The sequence below is a fragment of the Bombina bombina genome, chromosome 2 (assembly GCF_027579735.1).
Source record: "Bombina bombina isolate aBomBom1 chromosome 2, aBomBom1.pri, whole genome shotgun sequence".
NCBI classification, from domain to species: Eukaryota; Metazoa; Chordata; class Amphibia; order Anura; family Bombinatoridae; genus Bombina; species Bombina bombina.
In genome coordinates, this window is record NC_069500.1 from 929,081,000 (window position 1) to 929,096,799 (window position 15,800).

Consider the following 15,800-nt stretch of genomic DNA (forward strand, 5'->3'; position numbering starts at 1 on the left):
CCCATTTATTAAAAAAAACGCTGAATTGATTTATTGTGTGTGTTTGGGATATTATGTTGTTCAAACAGAATCTGTTGTCTCACCGCTTCTAAAAATACCTTAAAGGGTGGTGGTCTCGTCTGTTTCCAATTTCTTAGTATTAGATTGCGACCTATTAGTATAATGGTATTGATCAAATCATAATTCTGAGCTGTTGTATTTAAGAAAAAAATAATTCTAGGTTCCAGGGCTAAGTATTCAGAACAAAATTTACTTAACCAAAAATTGACCTTCTGCCAGAATTGTCTTATTTTTGGGCAGAGCCAAAAACAATGCATCAGGTCTGCCTTAGGCATGGAACATTTATAACATGTTCCAGTATTTTCCAGGGACCATAATGCCAATCTTTTCGGTTAGATATAAGCATTAAGTAATTTTAGGAAGGATTCATGCCAGGAGGAACGGAGAGGAGCTTCGATCAACCATTTAATAACTTTCTTAATGTAATCACAATTGATTTCTGAGAAATGTTTTGACCAATATCTTATATATTGTTCGAAGTTTAGTTGTCCTTGCTTTGCCAGTAAAATTTTATATAACTGTGAAATTGAATGCTTTCCTTGATTATATAAATTAATATAATCTCCAATTTCTTCAAAACCTTCCGACCAGCTCCCTAACTTAGATTTCTTATTTATAAAGTGACGTAACTGCAGGTATGCAAAAAAACTCTTGTTGGGGAGATCAAATTCCCTGGCAATGCTCTCAAAGGTTCTTATATTAAACCTTTCGTCAAGAAGCTGTATTAGCTTAGTAAGCCCTTTATCAAGAACTTTAAAAATAAATAAAATATGGTGGCATTGGTTTGCAAGACGCGTTAAAGGGAACGTCGTCTTTTTCCCTTACATTACTCAGAGCATGCTTCTATTATCTAATTAACTTTGTTCTCTTGGAATTCTTTGTTGAAACAAATACCTAGGTAGGTTCAGGAGCAGCAATACACTACTGGGAACTAGCTGCAGATTGATGGGTGCACATAAGAGCTACAACAACTAATCGGTAAGATTCCTTGACATTTATTTTGATGAATCATATAGATTAGATGGTTAGTTGCACAGCACCAGCTGCTTCAATCCGGTGAACTCCTGCACATGGTATTTTGAAAACAAATTGTATTTATTATTTTTCATCTTTTTCTATCAGATTAAATTGGTTAATAAGCCCTCCATTGGACAGTTTCTATTTTATTTATATCCTTCTGGAAATAGGGTCTCCAGAACTGTACACAGTATACTAGATGATGCCTAAATAGGGTTCTGTAAAGTGGCATAAGAACCTTGCTATTTCTGCTACTAATACCTCTCCCAAAGCAACCAAGTATTCGACTGGCCTTACCGGCTGCACTGCTGCATTGTCTACCAAATTTTAAATCTGAAATAATAAATTCTCAAGTCCTGTTCCTCTTTAGTTACAGTCAGTAATGTACCATTGAGATCATATACACAATTTTGCTTTTGTGAATATCACTGCTCATTTGATCCACCTACCCTTAGAGCCCACTTACAATATCATATAATATGTATAAACATGTTTAAACAGGCCCAATAACTGACCCTTGAAGAACACAACTAGTAACTGCCCCTCACTGATTATTAACCAGTAAATTAGATGCAACAAAATTCAAGTGTCCCAAAAATTGTAATATACTGTACTCAACACACACTATATTAATTTTTATTAAATACTTTTGGTTCACAGTAATTTATTAAAATTTTTGAGACACTACTTATTTTGTCCACTATTCTTGTAATAAAAAAAAACAAACACTAAATACAGTAGAATTGAACTGATAAATACAATAGCAATTACTTTGAATTTGAAATGAGCAGTACAATGCTTTCTGGCAAATTTCCTTTCCCTGTGTCATGTGACAGCCAGCAGCCAATCACAGTGCATAAACATATATACTGTGCATTTCTGCACATGCTCAGTAGGAGCTGTGCCTCAAAGTGTGCATATAAAAAGAATGTGCACATTTTGATAATGGAAAGATATTTTTTTTCCATCTGAATCATGACATTTTCATTTTGACTTTAGTATCCCTTTAACGCCAAAATTGTGGCATCCCTAATTCCATTGAGTTTCTATAAAGTAATGTGCATTATTATTTTAACTATCCTAGAAATAAAAGCATATCTCCTTGAGGCCAGTTAATATTTATAAATGAGCTGACTAGGTTCCTATAAATAATTTGAAACAACTTTCCAATTTACTTCTGTTAAAAAAAATTGGCTTCATTTTCTTGGCATCCTGTGTTGAAAGAGCAGCAATGCACTACTTTCAAAATTAGCTTGCTTTACCCTCTGTGTGTGGACATGCTTATTTTAAAGGTGTTTGAAATGACGAATCTAGCTTCCTCCAGTAACGGCTTCCCCCCCAGAGCAAACATTGCCAGAGGCCACACCGTGATTGGAGGAAGCCGGATTCGTCATTTCTGAAGTAAGAAGAGACGTCCTGGGGGCGGAGGAATCGGTGTTCCGGTGTTCCACGCTTGCTAGGAATAAAAGGTAAGTATTTAAAAGAACGGCTTCAATGTAAACTTTCATGAATGAAGTGCCCCTGTTTTTAGTAGTATTTTTAAAAACAGGGCTTTCATTTGTGAAAGTTGACACTTTAACTGACTGTACTACTTTTACAGCCTTTAAAATAGGGGTGTCCACACAAAGAGGGTAAAGCAAGCTAATTTTGAAAAATATTACTATTCAAAATAAAACCATATACTAGAGTTTAAATTTAAACCTCTTCAAGTAAAAAAATATAAATCTATTTAGCTATAAAAATGCCATAGTTTTGGAATGTGTTGTGAATAATGTTCCAGTGAAATTGTGCAAAGGAAACCATCAATACACATTTTCTGCTCGAGGTGAATTGTTAGATAATCAGTCATTAAAAAGGGACAGAAAATACAATGAAGTTTCAATACAAAATTATTAGTTATACATAGTAAAAACAATTTTGCAATATTCTTTCATTATTAAAAAGTTTGTCCCCTATTCAATTAATTTTGTTCTAAAAACCCTGTTGACATATCAAGGCTAACTTTTAGACCTCTTTCCCTAACTGGCTTTAATAAAGAAGAAAGGCAAAACACCCTTTATACTGGCAATATGACAGTGGCTAGCTTACTCAGCAGCAGACTCAAGCCCAAATTGGCTCTTCCAAACAAAGCAAGCAGTGGGTTGAGTAGAACTACTACAAAATAATATGTTCATGTGTTTTAATTGGCTGATTTATTATATATCAAAATAACTATTGCTATTACAAGGTTTTACTACTCCTTTAAGAAATTATCTGGTGGTTCAGAAAGGTAATATGTTTGGCCTTAAAGGGACATTTAACCCAAATGTAACCCATTTTTTTTCCTTTTATGATTCTAATACAGCATGCAATTTTAAATAACCAATTTACTTATAGTATCTAATGTTTTTTCTTTTTGTATCCTTTGTTGAAAAGCACACCTAGGTAGGCTCAGGGGCTGCTGATTGGTGGCTGCACAAATATACCTCATGTTATTGGTTCCCCTATGTGCATGGATATTTCTTCAACAAAGGATACCAAGAGAATGAAGCAAATTAGAAGTAAATTAGAAAGTTTTTAAAAAATTGCATTCTCTATCTAAATCAGGAAAGAAACAAAAAATTGTGTTTGATGTCCCTTTAAGTTTAACATGTTTGTTTAAAACATGAATAAAAAAGGAACCAATTCTTACCTGGAAGCCGTTTATATCCAAAGCTCTGACTGGTCCTGTATGTTTATCTTGCTGGGCGATCACAACTTCACTGTCCCCAGCTATAATTTTAGCTGGGTCATAAAGAATGACATTTCCATTCTCCCCTCCAGCAACAAGAACACCAGAAATATTTTCATCCGATTCCATCCTGTGTGGTCCCCAAATCAGTTTATGGTACCTACAAAACATAGCGCAGCAGAGTAATAAACTAAACTTAAAACGTTTGATATGACGTCATGCTCAGTGAGAACACTTTTCTTTCAACAGTTTTTTTTTATTATTATTATTATTTATTTATGCGTGCCAGCAGTGTAAAAAAAAAAAAAAACACAGTACAAACTTAAAACGTATTACAAAAATAAGACCACCTCGCAGGGTGTTAAATGTTGTACAGCCATGAAGAGAACATAAAAAAGAAAAAAACCATAACAGGCATTTTAATGATTTCAAATATCATCCCTTTCAATTTTAGAAAAATACAAAAAAATTAACGTATACTACACAAGTTATAAGCCTTCACAGTACATAAACATATGTCTTCCTTATATAAGAGAACTTGTCTAAGTAGTTTAATAAAACAAACAAAATACCTAGTCCCTTCATTACCTTATGACCGTATGCTGGATACTGAGAAAAAAATATTTCAAATGTTTCTACTTTTACACTGAAGCACTTTTTAGCTTAGCAAACAGAATATAGAAAGACAACGGAAAATCAAAAATAAGAAAATGGGGGAGAAAGGGAAAAAAAAAAAAAAAAAAAAAAAAAAAGGAGATTACCGTCTCTCTCGCAAGCTCTGCTCCCCCCTCACGCTCCCGCTGTACTACTCTGGGGACAGAATTCGGTCAACCACACCTCTTAAAGGTAACATATTACATGTCTCTGAAATTCCTAATCCACTCTGCTGGAAATTCACCTAATATCCCCAAATCACAGAAACACTCTGAACTAAAAAATGGATATAATATGGACTTTTGAATACTTTCCGAGTATGTCTTGATTATCGGCAGCCATCCTAATAAAAATGTCCTTACTTCCTTTTCTCTTGCTTCTCTAAGATGAAAAGACTCATACATTATATGCATCTGGGTTTCCTTAACGAACACTGAAAAATCAGGCATTTTATTAGCTTTCCAGTTTTTCACTATCAATTGTCTAACCAACAAAATAATTATAGTTAGAATTTTTTTCTGTAATGACACATCCTGATTGGCATAATTGAGGAAAAAAATACAATCTGCATCTAAGCAGATATTTAGTTTATACATATTGTTAATCCAATAAGCTACCTTCTTCCAGAATTGTCCGGCCTTGGGGCACCCATAGAACATATGTAGAATGTCTGCATTAATATAAAGACATCGTGGACATGAGAAAGTTTGACTAGCGAACATTTTAGACAATTTCAGAGGTGTACAATAAAAGTTATTAATAAGTTTCATATGGCTCTCTTTCCAGCTCATTGGTATTCTGCATTTATTAACTATTTTACAACTGACCCTAATTGTCTCTTGATCAATCCCTGGATTCACTAAACTCCATTTTCCATGGAGATTTTCTATCAATGTATTACTTTGCTTGGCAAGCATAATACTATACAATAATGATATTGAAGGAGCTTTGACTCCAGCGATGGTGATGCTGGGTCTTATTTCAGACCATGCGACCGCCCCGCTACCATCCCAATTCTTAAACTTTATATAATGACATACTTGTAGGTATGGAAACAAATTATTGCTCGGGAGATCAAACTGTCTCTTTAAGCTATCAAAGGAGATTATTCCTTCACCTTCTGTAAAAAAATTGATATACTGACTTCAGTCCTTTCGTAGACCAAACTCTAAATACCTTCTGATTAATCCCAGGGATAAACTCAGGGTTACCCATTAAGGGTAAATATTCAGAAAAAGAGTAATCTAGGCCTATAATAGTGCATAGATTTTGCCAGGCTTGAATTACATTTTTAACCGTTAAAACATATTCATGTATGTAAACATTCTAAAGATTATATATATACGCAAAAAGGATTGTTGAATAGTCTTAGATATCTACAAGCAAAACAGACATTGATAAATACAAATCTATAGTACATCAGAAATTGCATCATACAGCTTTTTGTGCTATAGGTAGGTAGGACTGAAATAAAAAAATAAAATAAAAAAATAAAAAACGCTTAGCTATTAAGGGGAAAAGGTTACTAGTCAGATTACAAAAAGGAAAAAAAAAAACAGGCCATGCAATTTTAAATATAGGAAATTATTAGAGAGATAAACACAAATATGAAGCTGCATAAAACTATAGCTTTATATCTGAGAGGAACTGAAGAATTTTGCAGCTTTTCTTTTCATTTATATCCCTGACTCCCAGAACAAAGTACCACAGCTGCCCAATCCCAACCTTGTACAGGTAAACATGTACTCAACAAAGGGTCTGGTGCATAAAAATTTGGGGGGACCCCAAAGGTAATTCAGTAGCAAGCAATAAGGCCCTGGTGCCACTGCACCTGCTGCAGCAATGGTAGGCTAGCCCCTGTATACAGTGTATGAACATGCAGTTTTTCATGCATGTGCGGCAGAAGAAAAAACATAATTTATGCTTACCTGATAAATTCCTTTCTTCTGTAGTGTGATCAGTCCACGGGTCATCATTACTTCTGGGATATTACTCCTCCCCAACAGGAAGTGCAAGAGGATTCACCCAGCAGAGCTGCATATAGCTCCTCCCCTCTACGTCACTCCCAGTCATTCGACCAAGGACCAACGAGAAAGGAAAAGCCAAGGGTGAAGTGGTGACTGGAGTATAAATTAAAAAATATTTACCTGCCTTAAAAACAGGGCGGGCCGTGGACTGATCACACTACAGAAGAAAGGAATTTATCAGGTAAGCATCAATTATGTTTTCTTCTGTTAAGTGTGATCAGTCCACGGGTCATCATTACTTCTGGAATACCAAAGCAAAAGTACACGGATGACGGGAGGGATAGGCAGGCTCTTTATACAGAAGGAACCACTGCCTGAAGAACCTTTCTCCCAAAAATAGCCTCCGATGAAGCAAAAGTGTCAAATTTGTAAAATTTGGAAAAAGTATGAAGCGAAGACCAAGTTGCAGCCTTGCAAATCTGTTCAACAGAGGCCTCATTCTTGAAGGCCCAAGTGGAAGCCACAGCTCTAGTAGAATGAGCTGTAATTCTTTCAGGAGGCTGCTGTCCAGCAGTCTCATAAGCTAAACGAATTATGCTACGAAGCCAAAAAGAAAGAGGTAGCGGAAGCTTTTTGACCTCTCCTCTGCCCAGAGTAAATGACAAACAGAGAAGACGTTTGTCGAAATTCCTTAGTTGCCTGTAAGTAAAATTTTAGAGCACGGACTACATCCAAGTTGTGCAGTAGACGTTCCTTCTTTGAAGAAGGATTTGGGCATAAAGAAGGAACAACAATCTCTTGATTGATATTCCTGTTAGTAACTACCTTAGGTAAGAACCCAGATTTAGTACGCAGGACTACCTTATCCGAATGAAAAATCAAATAAGGAGAATCACAATGTAAGGCTGATAATTCAGAGACTCTTCGAGCCGAGGAAATAGCCATTAAAAATAGAACTTTCCAAGATAACAACTTTATATCAATGGAATGAAGGGGTTCAAACGGAACGCCCTGTAAAACATTAAGAACAAGGTTTAAACTCCATGGTGGAGCAACAGTTTTAAACACAGGCTTAATCCTGGCCAAAGCCTGACAAAAAGCCTGGACGTCAGGAACTTCTGACAGACGTTTGTGTAACAGAATGGACAGAGCTGAGATCTGTCCCTTTAATGAACTAGCAGATAAACCCTTTTCTAAACCATCTTGTAGAAAAGACAATATCCTAGGAATCCTAACCTTACTCCAAGAGTAACCTTTGGATTCGCACCAATATAGGTATTTATGCCATATCTTATGGTAAATCTTTCTGGCAACAGGTTTCCTAGCCTGTATTAAGGTATCAATAACTGACTCAGAAAACCCACGTCTTGATAAAATCAAGCGTTCAATTTCCAAGCAGTCAGCTTCAGAGAAGTTAGATTTTGATGTTTGAAGGGACCCTGTATCAGAAGGTCCTGTTTCAGAGGTAGAGACCAAGGTGGACAGGATGACATGTCCACCAGGTCTGCATACCAAGTCCTGCGTGGCCACGCAGGTGCTATTAGAATCACTGATGCTCTCTCTTGTTTGATTCTGGCAATCAATCGAGGAAGCAACGGGAAGGGTGGAAACACGTAAGCCATCCTGAAGTCCCAAGGTGCTGTCAGAGCATCTATCAGGACTGCTCCTGGATCCCTGGATCTGGACCCGTAACGAGGAAGCTTGGCGTTCTGTCGAGACGCCATGAGATCTATCTCTGGTTTGCCCCAACGTCGAAGTATTTGGGCAAAGACCTCCGGATGAAGTTCCCACTCCCCCGGATGAAAAGTCTGACGACTTAAGAAATCCGCCTCCCAGTTCTCCACTCCCGGGATGTGGATTGCTGACAGGTGGCAAGAGTGAGACTCTGCCCAGCGAATTATCTTTGATACTTCCATCATAGCTAGGGAGCTTCTTGTCCCTCCCTGATGGTTGATGTAAGCTACAGTCGTGATGTTGTCCGACTGAAACCTGATGAACCCCCGAGTTGTCAACTGGGGCCAAGCCAGGAGGGCATTGAGAACTGCTCTCAATTCCAGAATGTTTATTGGCAGGAGACTCTCCTCCTGACTCCATTGTCCCTGAGCCTTCAGAGAATTCCAGACGGCACCCCAACCTAGAAGGCTGGCGTCTGTTGTTACAATTGTCCAGTCTGGTCTGCTGAATGGTATCCCCCTGGACAGATGTGGCCGAGAAAGCCACCATAGAAGAGAATTTCTGGTCTCTTGATCCAGATTCAGAGAAGGGGATAAAAGTCTGAGTAATCCCCATTCCACTGACTTAGCATGCACAGTTGCAGTGGTCTGAGGTGTAAGCGTGCAAAGGGTACTATGTCCATTGCCGCTACCATTAAGCCGATTACCTCCATGCATTGAGCCACTGACGGGTGTTGAATGGAATGAAGGGTGCGGCAAGCACTTTGAAGTCTTGTTAGCCTGTCCTCTGTCAGGTAAATCTTCATTTCTACAGAATCTATAAGAGTCCCCAGGAAGGGAACTCTTGTGAGTGGAACGAGTGAACTTTTCTTTTCGTTCACCTTCCATCCATGTGACCTTAGAAATGCCAGCACTAACTCTGTATGAGACTTGGCAGTTTGAAAGCTTGAAGCTTGTATCAGAATGTCGTCTAGGTATGGAGCTACCGAGATTCCCCGCGGTCTTAGTACCGCCAGAAGAGCACCCAGAACCTTTGTGAAGATTCTTGGAGCTGTAGCCAATCCGAATGGAAGAGCCACAAACTGTCTAGGAAGGCAAACCTTAGGTACCGATAATGATCTTTGTGAATCGGTATGTGAAGGTAAGCATCTTTTAAATCTACAGTGGTCATGTACTGACCTTCTTGGATCATAGGTAAAATTGTCCGAATAGTCTCCATCTTGAACGATGGAACTCTTAGGAATTTGTTTAGGATCTTTAAGTCCAGGATTGGTCTGAAAGTTCCCTCTTTTTTGGGAACCACAAACAGATTTGAGTAAAACCCCTGTCCCTGTTCCGATCGTGGAACTGGATGGATTACTCCCATTAACAAGAGCTCTTGTACGCAGCGTAGAAACGCCTCTTTCTTTGTCTGGATTGTTGACAATCTTGACAGATGAAATCTCTCTCTTGGAGGAGAGTATTTGAAGTCCAGAAGGTATCCCTGAGATATTATCTCTAGCGCCCAGGGATCCTGAACATCTCTTGCCAAAGCCTGGGCGAAGAGAGAAAGTCTGCCCCCCACTAGATCCGATCCCGGATCGGGGGCCCTCAATTCATGCTGTTTTAGGGGCAGCAGCAGGTTTCCTAGTCTGCTTGCCCTTGTTCCAGGACTGGTTAGGTTTCCAGCCTTGTCTGTAGCGAGCAACAGCTCCTTCCTGTTTTGGTGCAGAGGAAGTTGATGCTGCTCCTGCTTTGAAATTACGAAAGGAACGAAAATTAGACTGTCTAGTCTTGGCTTTGGCTTTGTCCTGAGGCAGGGCATGGCCTTTACCTCCTGTAATGTCAGCGATAATCTCTTTCAACCCGGGCCCGAATAAGGTCTGCCCTTTGAAAGGTATATTAAGCAATTTAGACTTAGAAGTAACATCAGCTGACCAGGATTTTAGCCACAGCGCCCTGCGTGCCTGAATGGCGAATCCTGAATTCTTCGCCGTAAGTTTAGTAAGATGTACTACGGCCTCCGAAATGAATGAATTAGCTAGTTTAAGGACTCTAAGCCTGTCCGTAATGTCGTCCAGAGTAGCTGAACCAATGTTCTCTTCCAGAGACTCAATCCAGAATGCCGCTGCAGCCGTGATCGGCGCAATGCATGCAAGGGGTTGCAATATAAAACCTTGTTGAACAAACATTTTCTTAAGGTAACCCTCTAACTTTTTATCCATTGGATCTGAAAAAGCACAGCTATCCTCCACCGGGATAGTGGTACGCTTAGCTAAGGTAGAAACTGCTCCCTCCACCTTAGGGACCGTTTGCCATAAGTCCCTTGTGGTGGTGTCTATTGGAAACATTTTTCTAAATATCGGAGGGGGTGAGAACGGCACACCGGGTCTATCCCACTCCTTAGTAACAATTTCAGTAAGTCTCTTAGGTATAGGAAAAACCTCAGTACTCGTCGGTACCGCAAAATATTTATCCAACCTACACATTTTCTCTGGTATTGCAACTGTGTTACAATCATTCAGAGCCGCTAACACCTCCCCTAGTAATACACGGAGGTTTTCCAGTTTAAATTTAAAATTTGAAATATCTGAATCCAGTCTGTTTGGATCAGAACCGTCACCCACAGAATGAAGTTCTCCGTCCTCATGTTCTGCCACCTGTGACGCAGTGTCTGACATGGCCCTAATATTATCAGCGCACTCTGTTCTCACCCCAGAGTGATCTCGCTTACCTCTTAGTTCTGGTAATTTAGCCAAAACCTCAGTCATAACAGTAGCCATATCCTGTAATGTGATTTGTAATGGCCGCCCAGATGTACTCGGCGCTACAATATCACGCACCTCCCTCTGAGCGGGAGATGTAGGTACTGACACGTGAGGCGAGTTAGTCGGCATAACTCTCCCCTCGTTGTTTGGTGAAATTTGTTCAATTTGTACAGATTGACTTTTATTTAAAGTAGCATCAATACAGTTAGTACATAAATTTCTATTGGGCTCCACTTTGGCATTGCAACAAATGACACAGGTATCATCCTCTGAATCAGACATGTTTAACACACTAGCAAATAAACTTGCAACTTGGAAATACAATTCAATTAGAATAATAATAAAACGTACTGTGCCTTTAAGAAGCACAGAAGATCTATGACAGTTGAAAATTAATAAATTGAAACAGTTATAGCCTCAATCCTTGTAAACAACACAACTTTAGCAAAGGTTTAATCCCATTAGCAAAGATAACAAATTACAGAATAAACGTTTTTTATCTCAGTCAAACTATAATTCTCACAGCTCTGCTGAGAGAAATTACCTCCCTCAAAATAAGTTTTGAAGACCCCTGAGCTCTGTAGAGATGAACCGGATCATGCAGGGAATACAATGAGTTGCTGACTGAAATATTTGATGCGTAGTAAAAGCGCCAAAAAACGGCCCCTCCCCCTCACACACAGCAGTGAGGGAGAACAGAAACTGTCAGAAAACAGATTAAGCAACTGCCAAGTGGAAAAATAGTGCCCAAACATTTATTCACTCAGTACCTCAGTAAATGAAAACGATTTTACATTCCAGCAAAAACGTTAAACATAATCTCTAGTTATTAAACAACTTTATGTATTTCTTACAGTGTAATTCTAGTGAAGTACCATTCCCCAGAATACTGAAGTGAAAAGTATACATACATGACATTATATCGGTATGGCAGGATTTTCTCATCAATTCCATTGTCAGAAAATAAAAACTGCTACATACCTCTATGCAGATTCGTCTGCCCGCTGTCCCCTGATCTGAAGTTTACCTCTCCTCAGATGGCCGAGAAACAGCAATATGATCTTAACTACTCCGGCTAAAATCATAACAAAAACTCTGGTAGATTCTTCTTCAAACTCTGCCAGAGAGATAATAACACACTCCGGTGCTATTTTAAAATAACAAACTTTTGATTGAAGATATAAAACTAAGTATAATCACCATAGTCCTCTCACACATCCTATCTAGTCGTTGGGTGCAAGAGAATGACTGGGAGTGACGTAGAGGGGAGGAGCTATATGCAGCTCTGCTGGGTGAATCCTCTTGCACTTCCTGTTGGGGAGGAGTAATATCCCAGAAGTAATGATGACCCGTGGACTGATCACACTTAACAGAAGAAAAAGAAAGAAGCCAATTTACCTTTATCATCAAATTTGCTTTGTTCTCTTGGTATTTTTTGTTGAAAGCTAAACCTAGGTAGGCTCATATGCAAATTTCTAAGAACTTAAAGGCCACCTCTTATCTCAGGGCATTTGATAGTTTTTCCACAGCTGGACAGTGCTAGTTCATGTGTGTCATATAGAGAACATTGTGCTCACCCCCGAGTCAAAACTGTTCTGCTAAATTGCAAGTCTGTCAAAAGAACTGAAATAAGGGGGCAGTCTGTAGAGGCTTAGATACAAGGTAACCACAGAGGTAAAAAGTATATTAAAATAATTGTGTTGGTTATACAAAACTAGGGAATATTCATCTTTTTAAACTATACAAATTCTGTAGTAGACTGTCCCTTTAAATACAATGCAAATCTAGTATAAATTGGCATGTGTTGTAGGAAGCAAGTAGGATCTGATACATTTATTGCAGAATCTACAACAGATTATTTTCACCAGCACTTACACACTAACGAAAGTAGAAATGTGAATAGATAGGAGCTTCCATTTGTCATCAAAAGTGCAATTAACAGGCAGTTTGTCAGAAACCTATTGTGCAAGGTGATACTGCACTAAAGGATTGAATATATATTTCTATGGTTTATTTTACAATACAATAAAAAAGCTAAACATACCTATGAGAGGAAGAGAAGGTAGCACATGATTTCATATCCAGTGACTGGTCTGCCAAGTCCAATTCAAAGATTTCCAAAGATGCATTTGTGCTAAATGTGGCATCTAGTTGCTGAGCTGATGTTCCTGAATTGGAAAAGATTGTTTGAGTAAAACTAAGTTTTCAAGTAAATCACCCCTGTCCAGTATAAGATATAAATACTACGGTGCAAAATAATGCTTTTTTTAAAAAAAAAAATTTTCAAAAATAATCTAAATTAGTTACATAGCCATGCTGTCTGGAGAAGTCTGATCCTCCCCCCCCACCCTTATCAGTGTTTAGCATCAGAAACACAGGCATTATATTTCAACTGAGTTCACAGCAGCTTATTTGCTTCTAGGCATGCTCCAGCAGATAATGAGTGTTATAGTCTTGCATTCTACCAAATCTATGGTGGATATAGATACAGCCATACAAGGAAATTTGTGGGGGGAGTTAGAGCTGTACAATTCAGAAACTTAAAGGGACATAATACTCATATGCTAAATCACTTGAAACTGATGCAGTATAACTGTAAAAAGCTGACAGGAAAATATCACCTGAGCATCTCTATGTAAAAAAGGAAGATATTTTACCTCACAATTTCCTCAGCTCAGCAGAGTAAGTTCTGTGTAAAAAGTTATACTCAGCTGCTCCCAGCTGCAGGTAAAAAAAATTAAAAAAATGAAGAAATGAACAGCAGCCAATCAGCATCAACAGTGCTGAGGTCATGAACTCTTACTGTGATCTCATGAGATTTGACTTAACTCTCATGAGATTTCATAGTAAGCTTCCTTTACCTGATTGGTGAAATAATATGAGAGTGCACGAAGCTCATCCTTTCAGTTGTCCCGGGACAGACATACTAATATGCTGCTTAGAAATCCTTTACAATGGGAGGTGGCTACTGAGGAACTTTTGAGGTAAAATATCTTTCTTTTTTACATAGAGATGTTCAGGTGATATTTTCTAATCAGCTTTTTACAGCTATGCTGCATCACTTTCAAGTGTTTAAACATTTGGGTATTATGGCCCTTTAAAAGAAAGGGTTTGGTGAGGCAGTTCAGTATAAATTTTCAGGTAAAGTTATTAAAGTACATATTTTAGTTTGTCTCTATCCAAACTTGTTTTATGTCCCTTTAACTAATCAAAGATAACCAGATTGTAAGTTCCCACAGGAATAGGGCCTTCAATTCCTCCAGTATGTGTTTGTAAATGTTGTCCTGTCTCTTACAAGTTTAATATCTTTGTTTTATTTAAATGAATTGTATCCATGGACAGCGCTGCGGAATATGTTGGCGCTTCATAAATAAAGTATCATAATAAAATAATAACCAGATCTTATATTTGAAGATTATGCAACTTCCAGGCAGGGGACTTTAGACTAGGTTTAATAATTGTTTTTTTTGTTGTTTTAAGAGGTTAGGTGAGTATTCCATGTGATGGCCAGCAGCAACATCAAGAGGCTATGCACACTGCAAAGGACAAAACAAATGTGTTTGGGCACCCAGTATCTGTTAACCTTTTAACACCGTTATGCCGTTCTATTCCGTCACAATTACACTGGGCTTTAGTGCCGTTCTGACGGAATAGAACGTCATAATCGTTGGCTGTCCTAAAGCCAACTGCGCTTCCATAATGTGATCACAGTCTGGAGGGCGTACCCTAGCGTCACAGGGATGCCCCCCTGTTCCGATGTAGACAAATTAACCCGGTCATCAAAGGGTTAAGCGCTAAATCAGAAATAAATCAATTAAAATTCCTCACCTGTTGCCAGGTATATGGGATGATGCTGTGCAGGGCTCCAGGCTTGCATTGCTGTTCGGTCTATTTCCTTAAGCTTCATTCTAAATAAAAAATAAATTAAATAAAAATTACGTTAAATTATAGTTAAATCACTAAAATAACAAAAATGTAGGCAAATATTTTCAACACTCATAAAAAGGTTCAATACAAATGGTAGCAAAATCTTAAAATGTAGAATGTAGTAGTGTTAGACTCAAGATGTCTCGAGTCCACACTTCCAATTCTGACAGAAATCGGAAAGACTACAATTTTCAGTGTTAAATTAAAGGAGAAAGGGGAGAAAAATAATAAAAGTATATTGCAAAGCTGTTTTTTCTTTTGTTACTATATGTAACTACAGGAACATTGTTGTTCAAAAACTGCATGCTCACTTAAGTCGTTAATAGATACACACAAAAAATATGATTAAATAAGATCTAAATTAGGTCAGCTTAGGAGTAAAGCTTTGCTTTGTTTTTTTTATTATAACTGTTTATTACAAGTAACCATATACACCAGGGCTTGACAAACCCAGGAGCCAGGGAGCCACTGGCTCCTAAAATGTTACCCCTTGCTCCTAACTTTTTGGGTTATTCTGAAAATATCTATATAGCAATACCACTGCCTGGCTTCTAAATATTCTTATTGGCTCCTAAATTTTAAACAGAGTTGTCGACCCCTGAATACAGTTTTATTATTATCATTGCTTATTTATAAAGCGCCAACATTTTATGCAGCGCTATACAAAGGTACATTACAATCACAAGGGTAAAATACAAATAAAAAAATTATTTACAATGAGACATTGGGGTAGATTTAACAATAGTCGAGCGGACATGATACGCTGTCGGCATTTAACACTGCACAAGCATTTCTGGTGAAATGCGTGTGCAATGCCACCCCTGCTCACTAGCGGCCATTCGGCCGCTAGCAGGAACCGTCAATCACCCCAATCTTATCTAAAAGGTGGCGGACAAGTTAAGGAGCAACTGTCTTATGACCGCTGCTTCTCAACTTCCATTTCAGGCGGACCTGAAACGATGTGGCTCCAAAGCAGCATCCTCTGCTTAAAAAAAATGGAGCCCATTATGTAAGACTATGCAATGTACATTACCACACTTACATT

General features: G+C 38.3%; 1 protein-coding gene across 10 annotated transcripts in view; it reads right to left on the reverse strand.

The window, feature by feature from the left end:
• SEC31A (SEC31 homolog A, COPII coat complex component) overlaps window positions 1–15,800 on the reverse strand; it is a 211,049-nt gene that overhangs the window by 178,468 nt on the left and 16,781 nt on the right. For 9 of the 10 annotated variants that reach the window (XM_053703361.1, XM_053703367.1, XM_053703358.1 and 6 more), the window contains exons 2-4: window positions 14,657–14,736; window positions 12,873–12,996; window positions 3,749–3,947 (exon numbers count right to left, since the gene is read on the reverse strand). In XM_053703361.1, the coding sequence (XP_053559336.1) occupies window positions 3,749–3,947; window positions 12,873–12,996; window positions 14,657–14,735 (402 nt within the window). In that variant the 5' untranslated portion in view covers window position 14,736. Of the gene's footprint in view, window positions 1–3,748; window positions 3,948–12,872; window positions 12,997–14,656; window positions 14,737–15,797 lie in introns of all 10 variants that reach the window. The other variant, XM_053703366.1, reaches the window with a different exon arrangement.